Source organism: Falco cherrug, chromosome 4, assembly GCF_023634085.1.
Source record: "Falco cherrug isolate bFalChe1 chromosome 4, bFalChe1.pri, whole genome shotgun sequence".
In the NCBI taxonomy this organism is placed as follows: domain Eukaryota; kingdom Metazoa; phylum Chordata; class Aves; order Falconiformes; family Falconidae; genus Falco; species Falco cherrug.
The window spans coordinates 59,411,551-59,431,094 of record NC_073700.1 but is presented as its reverse complement, the minus strand read 5'-3'; the positions used below and the strand labels follow the sequence as shown (position 1 = coordinate 59,431,094).

Genomic DNA, 19,544 nt, shown 5'->3' with positions numbered 1-19,544 from the left:
TCCTGTCTTGAAGCAAATCCCTGCTTTGGGAAACAGGGTGTTAGCAGCACAAGCAGCAGCAGCCCCATGGGACTGGAAGTGTTGAGTAGAGCTCATTGCAGCAGGGACACCTCCCCAGGTAACCCAGATCAACTGAACTGTGAAACCAATATAATCCACCGGTCACGGAAGAGGTGTTTGCCTCTTTCCTTCTATGTGCTACTGAAGTTAGAGCTGTCAGAGGCATATACAGACAAGTGGCTGTTCACAGTACTTTGCAGAGTGAGAAAGTCATGAAGTTTAAAAGCAGACAACCTCCATATGTTTATATACCGTCTGAAAGCCTGGGAATTGCTAGTCTACATTTCTTGCAGTAGACTTTCCGTATTGATGTTTTCCTTGATAGCAGCTAGACTCAATGTATATGCATTGGATTTACAGAGCTTTTGCAGTAAAGAAGGTGCTGCAAATCCCTGGCTCAAAACAGTGGGGCTTGAAGTGTGCGGTAGAGGCTGATCATGGCACGAGCCACTAACCATGCTTCTTAAAGTGTGAGCAAGTGGTCGGTCCTGGGGAGACACATGGCAGGTGGGTTTGTTTTTCCATGTTTTCCATCCCCCTTCCAAGAATATTGTTACTTATAAGCTAAGTAAATTACAGCACAAATGCACCAACACCCTGCTTCGTGGCTTCTGCATGTGGGAACCAACCCATAAGACTTGTAGCCTGGGAGTGCTCGGGAGACAAGCAATGTCCATGCCAGGGTATGACTGCACTTGGAGATAGGGCAACGGTCACAGGTACAAAATACAAGCAAGTTTAAAAAAGCTGGCCTCTGAGTAACAGAGAGATGCATTTGGATGGCCTGAAGATCCAGCAAGGATTTTCTAGGCAATGCCCATGCCTTAAAGCAGGCCAGTGTCCTGTGAAAATGCAGTGCTGGTGTGCGGACCTGCCTGTTCACCAGCATGTGCAGGGAGAGGAGGTTGCACAAGAAGCCTTTTGCTTCAACACTGGCATTTCTTTGTTCTGTGGGCACGCGCTCGATGATCTCTTGCATGCCCTAAATGTCTTCCACCTCTTCAGGGGGACCAGACACATTCACATTGTGGAACAGGAGAGCTCTGCTCTTGAACCAGCACTACTGATGCTTCTCCTCACTTTCTGTACCAGTGCCGAGCTCACCTGGTATGCACAGAGACAAGGCTGGATTTGGAGCTGGACCTCTTGCTGCCATATCCAGCACCTGATTACAAAAATGAGACCATCAGCTGCTCTGAAAGGTGAGTCAGCTCCAGAAAAATGACTTTTTATTTCCTTTTTAAATTTTATTTATGATAAAGCAGGGAGAAGACAGAGCTGGAGGGAGAGCCAGACAGCATAGCTGGGGAGCTATACTGCCCTGCACCACTAACAGGCATCAGAGTGGATGTGGCAACCCCCCCATAACCATGCGTTCTTGCTCCTGTGGAGCTTTGTAGAGGGATGAAGGCAGTGGGTTGATTGACATTGATAACATGCAGCTGTGGCCTTGCTTCAAACGCAGTGGGTTGATTGACATGGATGATGTGCAGCTGTAGGTCGTTCCCGCTAGGTGGTTAAATAGTCCTGAGGAGTGTGGGAGAGGAGCTTGGGTGGAGGAGTGGCCTGGAGAAGGAAGAAGAACCTGGATGTAGCAGAGAGAAGGAGCAAAATGGCCTGGCTTTTGGAGGATGGAGAAACAGCATGGACAGTAGAATTTGACCTATGGTAAAGCCTTGTTGCTGCCTGCTAGTTTTGCTTGTGTTGTGACAGCTGGTGCCTCGTGTGAGGCCAGCTGAGTTGGACTCAAATTGCAACAGAGCTTCACTGGTCCTGTTTGTGGAGCTTCACCAAGCACAGACCCTCCTCAGAAAGGGTCCTGCAGGATTAGGATAGCAATGGGATGTGTGTTATGGGAGAAGTCTGAACTACTGGTCTTCTGCAGAACACCAGGATATGTCTGTGCACAGGGCACTGACCCAGACACCTCTCCTGCAGCTCACCAGGCAGTGTGCATCAGCCCCATCGTTGCTAGTTGTGGCTGTGTGCTTGGGTTGGGGCCAGCTGGGCTGGGGGAGGTGGGGTATGAAGAAGGGCACACCATGCTCACAGAGTTTCAAGGAGGTTGGGGGGGCTGTGATACCGTTGCTGCAGGCTTTGGGGATGTGCAGGGCTGATCTGGGCAGCTCCCTGTGCTGTGCAAATGTAGAGCACACAGCTCCGTGGTATTAGTTTTATCAGAGCTATACCAAGAGGCCCTTTCCAGAGCACCTTTGTTTTTGATACTGTGTAAAAGCCCCCTGCCCAAGATGCACCTGCCATCCTAGAAGAAAATACCAGTTCGCAAAAGACTCAGGGAACACTTATACTGGGGGGGAAAAAAAAAACCCAACCCAAAACATTAAAGAGCTTTGCCACTGTGGAAATGATTTGTTACCTTACTAAGGGGGGGAAAAAAAAAGCTTTCTGAAGTTGGTGCCTGAGCAGCACTTATATCTCAATTATCCTTGTGTTGTGTTGCTGTCCGTGAGATTATGAGCTAAGGTGTTTTACTTCTCTTCAGCACAAGTTTAAAAGTAATATTTATCTCTGGTCACGTCAGTTCAGTGGTGAACTCAGCAGCAAAGGTGATGCTTGCTGCCCTCGTGCTGGAGACTCTGCTAACGAGGCTGAGTGATTTATTCATTAAGGGCAGGGAAATCTGGAGCTTTATTTAAGAGGTCCTGGTGGGAAATTTGCATGAAAATTTCATGCTATTTGTTCGCGGGAGCCCTGCCTGGCAGTGGGTGCCCTTCCCTCCCGTGCTGCCCTTCCCCTTACTGCAGGAAACGGCCCTGCTTTGCTTCAGCAAACCCTTTAATAGAAATACAATATGCAAAGGTTTTTTGTTTGTTTGGGTTGTTTTTGTTTTGATTTGCGGAAGTCATGGGACTGTTGTTTATTAAAAAAACAGGAGCTGGACTTTGGAGACCTGGGAAGCTTTTTGACAGCTTTTGCTGTGTTAAAACATCAGGATTTTGCTCTGGTATCATTAGAGATAAAAAAAGCCCCATCCTACAGACTTTGGAGATGCAGGAAGGACACTTCCCAGTTCTGGAGCAAAGGAGTGGACCAAGTTGGGCTTGCAGGTCTCTAATGCCTGGACATGAAAATAAATTTGAGTTTAATTTATGAAGTTTGGCTTCAGGTCCTCAAATAGGATTTGTGGAAGGTCTGGTCAAGCTTGTGTTTTATCTGACTTTGTCCTGCCTGCTTGACTAAAGGTATTGTAGGCATTAGCTGGGCTAAATCCCTCTCCTGGGGTACACTAACATCTATCTCAGATAATATCCTTGGTCTTGTTTCATGAACGATGTGAGGACCTCAAACCCATGCATGTACTTAGTCTCTGTGCTGAGCCTGTGACGGTTGCTGGCCCCTGGGGCTTCCCTTTCCCCCACACCCTGGCTGCCCCAGGAAGGAAAGCCAGGTGTATGGCCTGAACGGGTACTGGAACTCCACCAGTCGCAGGGAAGCCAAGGGAAGAGTTACACTGAGATGTCTCTGCGCAGGCATGCTTGTAGATGACTCAAAATCTACATCCAGGATTTCATGGAGGTGAGCAGCCATACGACTCTTCTCTAGACCCTCTGGATAGAGGACTTTGCCTCCTCTTTTGTCACCACTGGTGCCTCCCATGAAGCTGGACCATTCCATGGCTGTTGCCCTGTGGGTTGGGTGGATGGTGACACTGCTGTGGTGGTGTACCTGGATGGTGGCAGGACTGCCTCTGAGCACGAGGATGCTTCAGACACACTGGGTCAGGCTGTGTCTCTGCACTGCGACAACCTCTAGGTTTACTTTTGGAGGGGAGGGGAGATGAGGAGGGAGGGGTTTTATGCATCCTTATGTGATAGTGATGGCTGCAATCCCTGTGAGTGTGACTTCCCTGGGACTGTCCCCTTCCTCAGACCAGCAGCTGAGCAGTGGGTTGTAGATGTTTCCCACCAGCACCCCCCACCATGAAGCATGGCCCAATGTGAAGGAGCTGCACTTGCCTGTATCCAAAACTGCTCCAGAAATTTCTTTCAACAGCAGCAGATGTTCTCTGCAGCAGGAATAAAATTTTTCTGTAACATTTCAGTGACGGGGACCAGTCATGTCCTGTGTCAAACCTTTCCTAGATTTTTATCTATTTTAATGTTTTGAAGCTTGATTTCCTCCCTTGCCCCTGGAGGCCCTGCTCATTTGAGACATTTTCCCCTGTCCTCATTTCTGAAGGTCCTTTTCCACCTCTCAGACACTGTGTCCCTCCTCAGGGTGCTCCAGGCTTTCTCCTGCCTCTTCTCTCACAGGGACGGAGCCAGGTCAGGCTGCCCTGTACCCGGGGTTCCCACACTGCATCTTGCACTACAGAAGAGCCCTCCACTCCGAGCCCAGTGAGTGAGACTTGCTTTCCTTGTGTTTTGCCGTCAAGCTTTTCCATGTGGCTTATTTGTTGCCTCATATAGTTGAGCTCAGCCTTTCCTCTCGATAGGAAATCTCATCATCTCCTACTGGATGCCTCTTTTCCTGAAGCTTGCAAATACCTAATTATCCTTGAGATTTTCCTTTGCCAGTAGCAAATGACCACTGGATATATACCTTATCATGGGGGAGCACTGGCGAGATGCCATTTGCTCCGTCAAGCAACTTATTCTCATGTCCCCAGTTCTTTGCAGGAGGATGGCACAGGAGAGAAGTTACAGTTAAACTGATCTTTTTTTTTTTTTCTGCATGGGAAAAATGTGTTGGCCTGTAAAAACAACTAGCAAACTAGCACACGGTCATTGTGATTGAATTAGTCCAACCTGTAAACCTGGCTTTAAACAGAGAGGATGTGATACATGAACCCTAGTGAAGGGGGGAGCTGCAGTGTGGGCATGGACAGTGATGATATGCATGGGACCTGATGCCCATGCGCTAGCCACGGTGCCACCTGGTATTTGTAACCCTGACCTCACCCCACCAAGCAACTGGCCGCAATCTCTGGTCTTGTCTTCAGCACCCAAAAGCCATGGGGAGGGCGATGTGTCTTCAGGAGGGAAAGCCCAGGATGGCTTCAAATGGTGTTTCCTTGCTGGAGATGTGACTTGAACTGCTGGGCTTCATCGTTTAAGCAAGTTTGGCCTGTGTCCTGCATGGAGGGTAAATTTAGGAGTGCAGGCTCTTGGGATTGTTGATTTAATGACTGTTTTGGCAGCCCCTCAGAGTGAGATGCTGAAGCAGAGCAAAGGTTGTAAGGGACTACATGTAACCCCTCTGAACCCTGCCACAGAGCTGCCTGCAGCTCTCTCTGTGTGGGGTTCAAGGCTTTAGGCTATTTTTGAGGCAGAGGCAATTTTTCCTCTTGTTGTTGGTGCTCCCAGTGCTCCCCATGCTAGCCGCCCTGAAGCCAGGCTGAAACTCCCGAGTAAGTGATACCTTCTATAATTGCACCTTCAAAGCAGTTGACTGGCTCCTGCAATGAGCTCCTGAATAATTGAAGCAATATTTGTGGGTTTTGCACTGAAGTACTAACAGCTGTGGTATGTTTTGATATTTATGAAGCCCAATAAATTATGGATTAGTCAGTGCAGTGAGCCCAGCGTGATGCTTATTACTGCTGGAGTGCTGGAGCTGATGGTGTGCTATTCATCCTGTTTTACTTCCATTGTGTGGCTGAGTATGACTGGTGTCTATTACTGGACTTAATAGAGCTTGCTCACAGGTTTAAGTTCCAGCCCCCAAGAGCCGACTCTGTTTTAATTTGTTCTTCACTCTGCAGACTTTAGGAAGACATGCTGGGGCTATATTTCAGGGTCACAGGGCATCACATCGACTCACAGATGTGCAGATGATTGTTTCTGTGGTAATGGAGATGGGCACTAGCAGAATTAGCAGCAAGTCTTGGCATTAAACTGGAAATGATACAAAATCCAATCTTCTTTGCAAGCTGGTCCGTGGGTAAATATCATACGTCTTCTCTGGGATGCCTCATTCACTGTACAAACTTTTCTTCATAACTGCACCAGCACTTGTGAGATTAAACTCTTCACTCCGTTTTCTATTACCCAGGCAAATTTTGTTTCGCAGATGAAAATATTTTCACTTTGCAGATGATCCAGACATATTTCATATTTCTCCCCATTGGCACAAGCTGCCCGCTGGGAAGGGATAAGAAGGGAGGAAATAACTGTTCGGAGCAGCAGATGGCATCCTACCCCTCGGAAGCTTCCCTGGCGCTGTAAAGTATAATAAATATATAATAGCAAGTGGCTGTGCTCTGCTTACAGCTGCAGTCAGCAATGTGGTAGAAAATTGAGGGGCTTGTTCATTTCTTAAAAGTCATTCCTTTGCAAATCTAATACTTTGTTCACTTTCCCTTGTGTCCTCTGGTGAAAAGAGATATCTGTAGCTGACCTGCTCAGCCAGATCCGCCTGGTGCACACAGGCCACCCAGCACCCATAGCGGGCGTCTGGTGTCGGCTGGATAAATTGTGCCCTAAAGTGCCTGTAAGTCTTCTGCCAAAAAAAGTTATGAAGGAAGCCTAGATTGGGTGTCTCAGCTGCAGAGATGTTAGGTGTGAGCATCTACCTTTCACTTCATGAAACCAACAGACGCTTGTCCAGCAAAAACTGTGGCACTGTAACTTTTTCTTAAAAGCATCCTGGTACAGGACTTTCCAGAGCAGGTAACCCAAAGGCTCCGCAGGCAAAGGGAGCCTCTGCATCCAACGGAATGCCTCAGACAGGGATTTCTTCCTCTTTACTTTCTTTTCTGAAGGCGCTGAGTGAGGAAGAAGATTTTGTCTTTCAAATCCTGATGCAGGAAAGGGCAGTGCTTTTCCAACTGTTATTTGTCGAGCTGGAGTTGCAGATTTTTCCAAGGAAGTTTGGGGCTGAGTTTTTGGCTGCTGTTGCTCTGTTGCATGGCAGATTTAGTCTGCCACTAGAGGCAAGTGAGAAAAGTTTCTCCCATCCCAACTTCTTCGTAAATTGTAATTATAAGAATCATCATGGCAAAATCAAAAGTCTACTGGATCACAGAGAAATTCTACACAGTTAGTGAGGTTTGAATCTAATGTTTCCAGGCCTTTTACAGTCAAGAAATGCCTCTTCAAAAAGAACGGCCGCCCACCATGCAGGCTTGACAAGGATGAAAAATACTGATGTAACACCAGCTCTGGTTTCCACTCAAAGCTGGGACGTTGTTTGCTCCTTTCCCCTACCACACCATCATCATCATCAGATGGCGAACACCTTATTGCTGGCTCCAGTGTTGATAGCCCAGAAGTTTCTATTCCTGTTACAGCACCAGACCCTCTCTGGCTTTCAGTGCAATTCTTTGCACTGCTGAAGTGGTTGCTGCTCGCATTGCCACTGCTGATTTCCTCAGTGACCATTAACTTTCATGAACATAAGTTGCAGGATAACATTGCAGGCATGGCTGGCAGCTTTTGGGTGAGAACATGCCCTTTTTGGCTCCCCTCCCCGCCCCCCCTCAGCATCATCATGAGTGCAGTGCTTCTTGCTCCTGGCAGCTCTGAGGGTGCAGGCTGAGATGAGCAGCTCAGGGCCTCTGCCTCAGGGGACCAGCTGGAAGCCAGATCTCGGCTGTTTTCACATCACTTTGATTTCTAGACTCTTAAAGATTTCCCACTGAGGCTTGCTAGCTACTAAATTTAAGCTTACTAGTGCTAGGCTTGCTTTTCTCGCCTGCCTTTTGTGGATCTCCTAGTGCACACACCGAAAATGTCTCAGGTGGAGGGTCTCTGTTTTTCACAGGAATAACCCTAACATGCCAGGGGAGGGACTGCACCTCAGGGTAGGCTCTTTCATCTCTGGGCTCCCCTCTGTCTTTTCCCCTTCCTCTGCAGCACTTTGTAATAGGTGGTAAACTTTTGGGGGCATGCCAGACTCATGCGATGGCTACACGGCCTCGTGTGTACCCTGCCTCACACGGTGGCTACGTTGCTTTGATGAAGGAGCCAAGTACAGGTAAAACAGCCTGAATTTCCCGAATTTCCTGCTTTCTGTGCATCCAAATGTGAATTTACAGGGAAAAAAAGTTGGTCAGAAACTGTCGCAAAGGACTGCCCAGCTGGGCTCCTGAGTCTCTGCACCCTTTTCCCGTGGTGTTTCAGAGCAGAACGCGGAGCAAAGGATTTTCCTTGTTCATGTTTTGCTCTGTATTTGTTTTTTTCCATGTGAAGGATTTACCCCACTTGGAGGTGCCCCTAGATGAGGTGGTGGGGAGCAGGTTCTCAGGAGCTTGTGCAGGCTGGTTACCAATGCTCACTACAAATTACATGTCAATTCGAGTTACTGGAAATGCTCAGCACAAACTACATTTCAGGACACTGATAACAGCTGTTGCAAAGACAGTGTAAGGCCTGGGTACCTTTTCCAGCAAGGATGAGAGCATTCACATCAGCTCAAAGAGGTGTTTGTTGCTTTAAAATGACCCAAAAGCTACATTTATAACGAAGGAAGGAAAAAAACCTGGAGGGTACCTTGTTATTCCACAAGAATACTGGAACATGGTTTACTTTTGTGCTTTCCTGGGGCCTTGTTCCATCTATATTTGCTTTTTACTCTTTTCTCTCGATCATGGAAATGGACATTTTGATTAAAGCTGTTATCCCAGTGAGGAGGTAGAATGTAGCTTCATTTAATGTGAGGCTTTTAATGAATGTCTTGAAGGGGAAAAAAAAATAATCCATTTTACAAAGGTTTTCTAAATCTTCCTTCACAGCTGCTGGCAATACAACTGCTGTAGCAGAAATTGTTGCTTACAAAGGACATTGATTATTGTGGCTAAATATATGACCCAAGACCACTCTGGGAGGATGGTCTTGCACTTGGCAGCGGGATGGGGAGAAGCTGGTTCCCCCATCCTGGGGCAGGACCAAGGCTGGTGGCTTGGAGACCTGCCCCAGCTGCCTTGCACCAGGAGAAACCTCTCCCACTGGTCCCTGTCCTCAAAGGTCCCTCCACTTTCCCTCTGTGCCCTTTGGAGATGATTGGCCAGGGTGATCCCAGCTGAGGGCACTCAGAAAAAGGGTGTCCTCAGCCCTTCATTTCTTGAGCTGCAGTGGAAAAGCCAGGCAGTGTTTTCAGGTTGTTCCAATCGCAACAATAAGCCGCAGACAGTGGTTGGGTTTTGGGGCTTGTTTTGGAAATAAGAACTCTAGTTCTTATATAAACACCTGGGTCCCACACTGGGATGTTTTAAGAAAAGTGACAGGGTCACATCGATGTTGTGACATTGAGACAGTTGAAGATTTGCCTCTGTTAACAAAGTTGTTGGCAGATGCTCCTGGAGGGCAGGTTCACGGTTTACCCAGTTTTCCTGCCATGCAGACTAGACATATCCTACTTTCCCCTTGGCTCTGGAGCTGAATTAGGTGGAGAATTCCAAAAAGGAGGGAAGACCAAAGCTTTATTTCCATGTAGCTGCTTGCTCGGTGGCTTGTGTCACCGTGGAGGTGAGCTCCTGGCACCTACTGTGGGTAATAGGTGATGTCCTGCTCAGGGCTATATCAAACAGATGGATTCTTCCAACAGCAGAAGTATAGTGCCCTACCTGCCTGCTGCAGTGGGCAGCGGGAGGGTAATGTGGGACCCTGCATGACTTTGAACACCACAACTGGACACGCTGGTTGGCTACAGGCCTCTCTACGCTCATCCTGTCCTCTGTCAAAACCGGAATGCCACGGTATGGTCTCCTACCCTTCCCAACCACCCACTCCCTTCCCTCTGAGGGCTTCCTGGTCCTGCACCCACCATCGGTTTGGAAAGGCAGATGGAGGGCCAGCTGGGCGGTGGCTGATGTGACAGGGAGGACAAATAATTCACCTTTGGGGATCTTCCCTTCTTTATTCCCTCACTGCCGAAGAATGACCACCATGCAAAGCACTCAGGCCAGGCGTGAATTAGCTATTAGAATAAAGACTTTATTTTGGCTATGTCTAATTGGGAGGGCTCACCACACAGCTTTTGTATTTGTCTGCTCCTGGTTTCCAATGGGGTGCTGGGTTTGCTTTCAGACTGTAATCACGCTGGATGGGGGAAGACAGAAAGATGAAGTGGAAAGAGGAGACAGGTCTTAGCAAGTGCCCTTAGCTCTGCTCAGAGCCTCCAGCTTGAAGCTTAAGTTGGGAGAACAAAATAGAATATAAACAAACAGCTGGCTCAGTAAGAGGCAGTGACTAAGGAACTGGCAACTGAGACCTTGAGCTTCTCTGTTACCTTTTCCATTTTTGCTCTTTCTTCTTCTTTTGCAAATAGCAGCTAAGTTGTCCAGGGAAGAATGAGCACCGAGGAGCCAGTACTTACCCAGGGCAAGGAAGAAAGTGCCCTCACCCCAGCCCTCACTGAGGCATGCCTGGCAGCCTCTCTGCATCCCAGGAAGTGTTGCAGGGCAGATGTGCCCTATGACCTGACACATAAAGTTAAAACACCCAGAGCCTTACTGCCTCCAGCCTGAGTGAGCTGTGGGGAGAATGTGAGTGTGCGAGCCAAAGCAAAGAGCTCCTCTCCAGGTACCAGCTCAGCTCCATGAGGGTACCAGCACCGGCCTCATTCCTTTGGTCTCCCCCACTAAACACCCATTTCTCTCCATAGGTAACAGTGCTCTCCACTGGTCTTCTCATGGGAAAGATGTGAGCATCCCGCATATCCTTTCTCATTCACTCTTTTCCCCCTTCCTACCCTTCAGAGATGCAGCATTTATTTGGCCTGAGCTTGCAGGCAGAGCTTGGATGGGTTTATATGCTCCATGCCTGAACCCATAGACAATTACAAACATGGCTGGATGCCTGGCTTTGTTAATTAGCTACCAGCAAAGCCTCATTTTTTCCCTCTGTGGTTTCCTTCTGCATTAGTAGGGCACCGTTCATTAGTTCTCTTCCACTTTGGGATGCCACAGTTGAACATTATGGCATCCAGAAATGCCAGTTAGTTGAGACTATAAGCTTGATTTGTTTGGAGAATCAAAAAATATTAGTTACATTTAGGTAATTAAGCAAAATAACAGCAAAGCTATTTTGCACTAGTGCAATCTGCCTGCCCTGTACCAGTGCTCAAGCTTCTTGTTTCCTGAGTTGTTGGCACCAAAAATTAGAGTAAGTGTCCACAACAGTTTCTTGCATTTGCTGTGAAATATTAAACTTATCTTCCTGTAAATCCAGTTCAGACAAGTTGGTACCAGCCGGTGGGACATCACCCTGGACACTGATAAGCAGCAGCAAGTCAGCAGGTGCCATCCTGGTCACCCCTGTATCCTACACAGCGTCTGGTTAGCACTGCAGCCTTGCTGTGTGGGATAGTCTTTTAGGGAAAAAATGTCCGTCATGTCCTCATTAGGCCTGGAGATGTGGATGTTTGTGCAGATTTAAATCTTTCCTGAAGTTATTGCTTGAGGTAAAGAGGACAGTGTATTATTGCAGGGGCAGTCATAGCCAGAATTCAGAATTTGAGGAAAAATCTCAGTTTTCCCAGGAAAGCTTTTAAATGAAAGGGTTCACTTTCCAGGAGTAAAGATGGTGTAGGAACATCCAGCTGATCTTGCAGTCCACAAATACTGTTACAGGGGACAGCTAGGGATGGCCCTCACTTGTCCCCAGCTGCTTCAGCCTGGGATAGCCGCTCCTGTCCCTGCAGCCAGCGGAACAAACCAGGCACAGGGAAAAGCTGCTGCTTGTTGGAGGCAGGTGTCTGAGGGCGGCCCTGGAAGGTACATGGCTCTCTGCTTGGCCTGAAGGGAAGCGCACCGGAATTCAGGTGGCATGACTTCCTCCTCTTGCTTATCCTTTCCCCGATGGAGCATCGTCTGCAGAAAAATCCGCTACCGCCGACTTGATAAGTTTTAGTGGTTTGTTCCCACTTGACAATGCACACATGACTTTTGGGGAAAAGGACAATGGATGAAATGGCAACAATCCCTTTGATCAAGCTGTCATGGCTGGCTGATGCCCTCAGGAAGCCCATGTGCCAGGTCAGCAGGCAGAAAGGGAGAAGGAAAGGTGCATCTTAACCAAAGGCTAGAGGGGGACAGGGGTCTTCTCATCAACTGCTACTTTGCAACTGAACCCACTTCGTGCTGCTTCATATTTCCCCCCAAAGCAGTCACCATTTACCATGGTGACACCATTTACCCAGGTTCTTACAGGCAGACTAAATGGTGATGCGTATTGATTTATAAAGACTTGTTTTCATTTTTCTGACCTGCACCCTGGAGTTTGGGTTCAGTTCAACCCGGAACAGCATTTCTAGCAACTTGATGCGTATTTAAATACTTAATGCTAAATAACGGCAGTAGCAACCAGGGTGGTAAAATAATGTTTTATTCCATGAATGAACAAACACTACCATGCCACATCCTAAAGTTGTCTCTACAAAAGATTGTGGACAGAGCAGATTTTTACATTTCTTGGGTCAAGTTCATTTCAGGCTTTTGAGCCTGATCAGTGTAGCAAAATCTGGACACGCAGCATTCTTATTGTCTATTTGGCATTTTGCCAGATAAAGCAGATTTATACAGTAGTTCTTGTTCACACAATGTTGATGCACTGTAAATTAAAGAAGATAATCAAAACCAAACTAGGTAATTTCTGTGGTTTATCAATATATTTTTTTTATGGTAGTCAAAGTACAACCAACATTCAAAGCTTAAAATAAAGATAATAAAAAAGACACACTAAAGAACACAAGGAGACATCATCATTGCTGTCAGGATGTGAGTTTACCCACAGTACTATGTAAAAAGTAGAAACTGGCATTGACATTCAAGCTGTCAAAACAGGAAGAGAAATTACATTAATTGTTATATTTCCAAGCTAGTACTTCTAAAGAGTCCTGATCAGCAAAGAAGTGTTATCGCATGCATGCTGAACACAAGACTAATATTGGATTGGGGACCTGACGGATAACTGACTTACATTCCTTTATATACAACAAAATGAAATATACAGTATTAATACTGGCTGTACATTTGGTCATAATATTTTACAAGGAGTGACACTAGTCAAAATTCTTATGACGCAGTAAGTGGAAGTGAGTGAAGGCTGGATTTCTTTCTGAGAGTTATATGTTTTCACAAGAAGTTTTAGAAGTTGCTTTGCACCGCTATAATGAAGTGTTAGATATTTTAAAGCAAAAATCCCCCCCCCCCCTTTTTTTTTCTTTTATGTTTGGCAAAGCTGGTGTGAGCAGAAGAGATAATTAAATGTGTTTGGAATATGCTAATCATTGACCTGGAATAAAACAAAGCTGCAGACAGCATGTGCAATAAATCTCTGCACATTAGTTCTGTTTAAATGCTTTTATGAGATGATCTGCAAAGTATCTGGTACAAAGTCCTGCTACCATAGCATCATCTAGCCGTTCCCCAACTGGTTGGCCACCAATTGTTCCAACACTAAAAGAAGAAAAAGAACAATTGTGACTGTCGTATGTTTTAATATAATACGATAGAAATATCTCAGTTAAGCTGATGTAGCTTATTTATGTGCATATTTTTCAAGGCTGCCAAAGAAAATACTCAATCTTGCAGGCAAAGGCTATGCAGGGAAAATAAGTGAAATTTCCTTTGCTTTCTTCTAATAGATTTCTTTAATATCTGGGTACCTCGACTCCTATTGCTTCTTTAGACCTCTGAGGTCTAAAGTGAGTTGTTTACATCTGTGAATGTTTTTTCCCCATCCAGAGCAAGCTCAGAAGCTAATAAGGTAAGCATGAGACCCAATGAAATCCATACAAAATTAAGAAATAATTACAGGAAAGTAAAGATTGTGTAACTATAGTGGTATTTCACACAACTGAGTTTGTATGTCCTGTAGCAACGACAAACCTTCTGAACATGGGAAAGAGCAGGCAAATACGTATGAATCAGTATCCTTTAAAATAATTGTGCTATAATCTTTTCCATCTATTAGGTTAGATTTTTTCTGACACAGTGTGATGCTAACTATAGTAACCTTAACATGGATGATGGATTTCACTGCTACTGCTTGATTGCTTGAATGTAGAGAGACATTAAATCTTCCAGTCCTCAAAGTGGATTCTTGGGGTGTTCCTTCAAGTTCAATGTCTTACCACTTTCATGCTAGAAGTCACTTTGTGGCAACCAAAAAAGAAAAAAAAAAAAAAAAAAAAAAAAGAAAAGGAAAAAACACAAAGAAAAAGATGTTGGTTGTGATGGTTTAATTTCAGACAGCAGTTTCTGCTGAGTTCATCATGCTTAATGTTCTTCCATTTAGGAAGGAGTTGCTGTCAAGTAAAGCAGATGAGCTGCTTTCAGTGTTTTGTTTTGTTTTTTTCAAAATACATGCTAACAATGTAACATCTGTTTCTTCAGGAAAATGATTCAGTTGCATATTGTTAGAGAGATCTGCCTTGTGCTTTGCACGGACAAATAGAGTTAATCGTCGTCCTCCTCCTCTTTCAGTGGGGCTATGGGCAGTTTGTCCTGAACTTGGAAACACGCCACAAAGAAGTTGACGATGGAGTTGTACAAATGCTGCTCCAGTGCTACATTGCTGAAGTAATGGCTTTCATCAGGGTAAATCTGCAAAGGAGCAGGCAAACACACCCCGTTAGCAGCTTCAAGCCTCAGCACTGGCCACCCACACCTGGAGCTTGAGCTCTGCTGCTCCTCAGCATTGTGCGTCTTCCTGTAGGCACACATGAGGTCCAGGCTAATTCAGGCACCACAGTGCTTTCAGACTGGCACCTTCCTTCAAAAGGAACTTTTTCTGGGGGGAGGATTTTCCATTTAATTCCATTCTGAACAAATTCAGGGTAAGCAGAACCAGAACACGCTTACAAATAACAGTGCTTGCTCCTTGTGAAAACTGAAAAAAACCCGCACAAAAGTCTTTGGAGCGAAGTGGTGTTAGGTTTTTACCAACTAAAACGAGGGCTTTAAAGTAAAAAAAAAATAATAAAAAAGATAAGCTTGCTGGGGAAGTAATTTAATGGAAGAGATGTGGGAAGCTAGAAATTAAATAGTTTAAGCACAACTTTCCATTTAAATGGAACAGGTAACTTCTGCATAGGTTGAAGGAAAGGAGGATCGTAATAGGTTGTCTAGACTGGGATATTGAAGGGGGAAAAATGAGTTTCTAGGAGTGGATGCTTGCAGGCAGGACTGAGGTGTCTCACTGCTGCTCCGAGCACCTCAATCCAAGATACAGATCCCTCAGCCCTCCATTCAGTTTTCAAATAACCTTTGATCTGCATCAGGCCCGTTGGTACCTCCAAGCTCCAGTGAACTCATGCTCCTGCACTGGGAAATGTGCAGTCATTGTAGCACTGACCAAATCCAAGCCGGCCTCATTGCTTAGCGCCTGTGCCTGTGCTCCGTCCTATCTGCCTTGATGCATGATGGAGCATGATGGAGTGAGCATACTCATCACATGAAGCTCCGCAGAAATGCAGCCAGAGGGAGCTGGTATTCAGTAAATCAAGCTTTACTAGGACCTGGGCACTGCAACACAACCGTCTATACAGGTGAGTTGTAGCATGGTCCATAGTGTGTACTGAGCTTGGGCTACTGGCACTCTCCTGGCTGTGGCTTGGGATGTGGCAGAGGGTAGGGACCATGCCCGTGGCTGGAGGATGGGTTCATTTGGGAAGCTTTACTGGCTTGGACATGGGCCATTTAGCAAATCAGAGATGTAACTGGGTGAACAGAGGAGTTTTCTAGACCAGAGTATGTCGTTCACAGCGGGATGTCGGATTTAAGCGACATTTCTCTCCTTGATGTTTATGGTTGATTTAATTTAGATCCTTATTTCCCTGCAACTCTGAATTTGGCCTGTTGTTCCTAAAGAAAGTCAACAGGCATCAATTCCTTAGAGATATGTCTCTCAAAACCTAATTTACTGTAATTTAATAGTTGTTCTTCAACTGTCCAAACCAAAATAGTGGTATCAAATAAGCACAGGAGCACACAGGAACACATCATACACTAGTGCTATTTCTAATGCCAGCCTAAGTTTCCAACTGGATTTTTCAAAGTCTGCTTTACAACAGAAGCTTGAGATCAAACTGGGAAATAACTGTTCAAATATGAAAAAAAGGAAACACATACTGTACCTGCAAGCTGTAATTAGCCTTTGCCCTAATTAGGTGTGTGATAAGGTCCGCAGTATGCTGAAAATGGATTTTTTCTGTAAAAACAGATTACAATCATTAAAGAGGCAAATTTAATTAAGAAAAATCAAAGCCATCCCAAACATATAATGAGCTCAAATGATGAGCTGACTTACCATCAGCAGTAGCATGAATGATCAAAAACGTCTGTTCCTTCAGTAATGAGACTCTGTGTGCTAATTTGTTGATCTGTGAAGGCAAAGGTTGCAATAAGGTTAAAAATCTTGCTAGAAATTAGCAATTTTTATGGAAAAAAATATAGAAGTGCTCCATTCCGTTTGATACTTCATCACAAGGATAACAGGCAGGCACCAGCACAGCGTATTCTCTTGGCTACTTGAATCCATCTAGAAGTAAAATAGACACCCACCCTGTCCTTCAAGGCTCAGTATCAGCAGCAGGAAGGGGTCAGAGACCCTCATCTGTATTGATAATGTTCACTAAAAGCCTGAACTGCAGAACACATGGAAAATGTCAAAGCAAATTTCCAGTGAATGCAAAACACTGATGAAAAGTGTGCCCAGGTACCTATGCCTAAGAACTCTTCAGAGAGCTGGCGTGACTTTAGTATGCTTTGAAAGCCAACCTCAAAGAGCTTTGACAGCCCGGGGGAGGACCTGGTACTCAGTTCAAGTGTCCGCTGCTGAGAATGCCTTTGCCCCAAACTGTCTTTCAAATGCACGGGGGAAATAAATACAAACCTGAGTGACTGCAAACAGTACAGGGTAAGAGAAATGAAGGAATTATCCCCCTTTTGCCGTATTGTTCAGAAGAACACAAGTCTCAAAGAGACTCCAAAGGACTCCAGAAAGGTCTTGGAGTGGCAAAAGGAATGTGTGTCTCAAGTCACAGATGTTACTGTTTTATAGGGGGGCAGGGAAGAATACCTGCCTCACCTTAAATTTGTGTTTCCTTCCCTGTTCAAATTCATGTGCCCTAGCTCTGGTTCACTTGTGTGAGTTAGTGTGTTTTTCAGTTAAGACACCCTTGTATCAATTCTACCTTACACCTACTTTCATCTCTCCACTGTCCTACATTGTTTCCACAGAAGATAGACTAAAGCATCTCCAACAGCAACAGGACCTTCCATGTTTGGCTACAGAGATTAAATTAGGCTGAAAACATTGGTATGTATTATTAAGATATGGTCACTGTCATTTTAGGTTACAGATTAAATGTGTCTCTCTTTTAAAAAGTGAAGCAGCCCTGAACATCAGAAGGTGCCCTTCATGTTTCCTTGGAGGCAAGTTTTGGGAAGTTTTGCTGGGTGCAGGCTTCTTCTGGCTTTCTTGCAGCTCCACACTGCATGAAGTCAGCAAGTGTTTGCAAAATTTGCAAGGATGCCTCTGAACTTCCCTATATCATTTGATTTAATGAGTTCTCTTATCCCCAGATTGCGGGCTGTGATGCCTAAGTCTTTTGATGGTGTGTACATGTCTTGCGCTCTGTTCTCCCCCTATATGGCTCCTTTGCTGCCCCAGATGTCACCTACCACAATACATGCTTTTTGGAATCTACATCAGGTCTTTAATTTCGTGACCTCCATAAAGCTAATGTCTGGCCAACAGGTTAGGAGCAGTTCTTCTCCCTGAGCAATTTGTGGTTCAACTATGGTGTGTAGGAGACGTGTATCAGTTAGGGACCCAGCCTGGAACAGTGCCATGCTCTGCAGAGAGCTCTGGTGCTGTTCCAAGCAGTCAATCCCAAATCAACCAAAAGTACCACTATTTGCTTAGGCCAACTTTTCAATATACAAAGAACATGTGACAATTCAAAGCTCTCATTTCTGGAATATTTTCACCTCTACTGACCTGCCTTCAGAGTTTGCAATGAGCATGAGTGCAAGATTTGGGAGATGTTGGACTCAGTGTTTAAATGACCAGGAAAAAAACTTTTGCTGCAGGGGCATAGGATGCCACCTGCCTTCTCTGTAAGAAAACAGTTTCAAACCTTTGCTGCCTTCATGTCTTCTAGCTGAAGACAAGACTTAGCAAACTTAACAAGGTTTTATCTATAACAAATTTTGTTTGTGTGACTACTCCTAGGATTTTCCTCCAAGTAATTAAAGCATGTGAACCGAATGATCCCATCACACATATTAAATAGTATCTTTGTTAACTGGTGCCATGTCTCCTTTTCCATGTCCTGTTCAATTTTGGTACAGAGTTCTGCCTACCTGAAGTATCACATCTGTGCTTACTTTAAAAAAAGCCAGGAGAAGCTGAGCTTCACTTGACATTGGGTCAAAAATCATATCTCAAAGAGAATGAAAGTGGCAAGGCCATTGGGATGAACTTTAAAGGAGGTCCTGACATTGTGTCCACTTGGGCATCTGAGCCACTCATCCTTATTATCTCTTTCGATCTGTAAAACTGGAATAACTGTATTTACCCAATTTAGAGAGGCAGACATGAAGGCTAATCAATAAAAAACATATCCATTATTACTCTTAAGAAAAGCAGTAAGCAGGCTGAAGGACACCTTCAGTTTTACTAGCGAGTCTCTCCTGCATATCCTAACACGGAGTTAAAGAGTTAAAACCCAATTCATGTTTTATCAGGGAAACACAGTGTCCACGCAGTTACCTCATATGCTCTGTTATCAATCCCATGCAAGCCCAGGTATCTTTCAGAAAAGGCTGAAGCTAGAACAGAAAAAATGAAAACATCTTTTTCAGTCATAAGTGAGTACACTGGTGCTTCCGAGTCAAACATTGCAAATGTTAAAAAGACTTTATTTTCTAACATTGCTTTAATTACAGAGGCCATATTTCTAAAAGTTTTTGAAAATGTACTAAGGATATGTATGATACTACAGTCTTTCATTATCACCATGAGCTTATGGTTTCTAAATCAGTCACAGAAGAGACTTTCTTTTTTTTTTCTTCTCCTAAATGCAATTGAGATATAAGAGAAGAGCACTATCTTGTTGTGCCCCTTTCTCCTTTCACGTGGGACCATCTCCATCAACAACTGACTGCAAGTTCCCATTGGTCTCGGGGATAACTTTACAGGACCTGAAGGCTGGCTTAACATCGCTGACTTTCACGGCAGTCCCCTGATTTTCATTGGCACTAAGTGCACAGGGAACTGGCATCCCTGAGAGAAAGGACCACCATGTGCAGTGGATGTTGCCGTCACAGAGATGATGGGGCAGGGAGACTGGACCACAGGCTGCATGGGTGGATGGGTCAGGCAAGAAAGAAGCACGTTCAAGGCAGTGGTGCAGGTTGGTGGCAGAGGCTGGAGGGGTTTAGAGCCAATTCTTCTTTATTTAAAAGAAGCAAGTAATAAAAGTTATTTGATTGCTCTCACCACCATTGCTGGTCCCACAGGGGCCAGCAGAATTGCTCTTGAGGGGGAAAGAAGGATTTATGGCTAGTCCTA

At 45.2% G+C, this 19,544-nt stretch overlaps 1 protein-coding gene across 4 annotated transcripts in view; it reads right to left on the bottom strand.

The window, feature by feature from the left end:
• Nucleotides 1-12,329: 12,329 nt before the first annotated feature.
• The window catches only part of DPP6 (dipeptidyl peptidase like 6), a 572,381-nt gene continuing 565,166 nt past the window's right edge, over nt 12,330-19,544 (bottom strand). For all 4 annotated transcript variants that reach the window (XM_055709074.1, XM_055709073.1, XM_055709075.1 and 1 more), the window contains exons 23-26: nt 18,744-18,802; nt 16,275-16,347; nt 16,102-16,175; nt 12,330-14,569 (exon numbers count right to left, since the gene is read on the bottom strand). In XM_055709074.1, the coding sequence (XP_055565049.1) occupies nt 14,423-14,569; nt 16,102-16,175; nt 16,275-16,347; nt 18,744-18,802 (353 nt within the window). In that variant the 3' untranslated portion in view covers nt 12,330-14,422. The remainder of the gene's footprint in view (nt 14,570-16,101; nt 16,176-16,274; nt 16,348-18,743; nt 18,803-19,544) is intronic.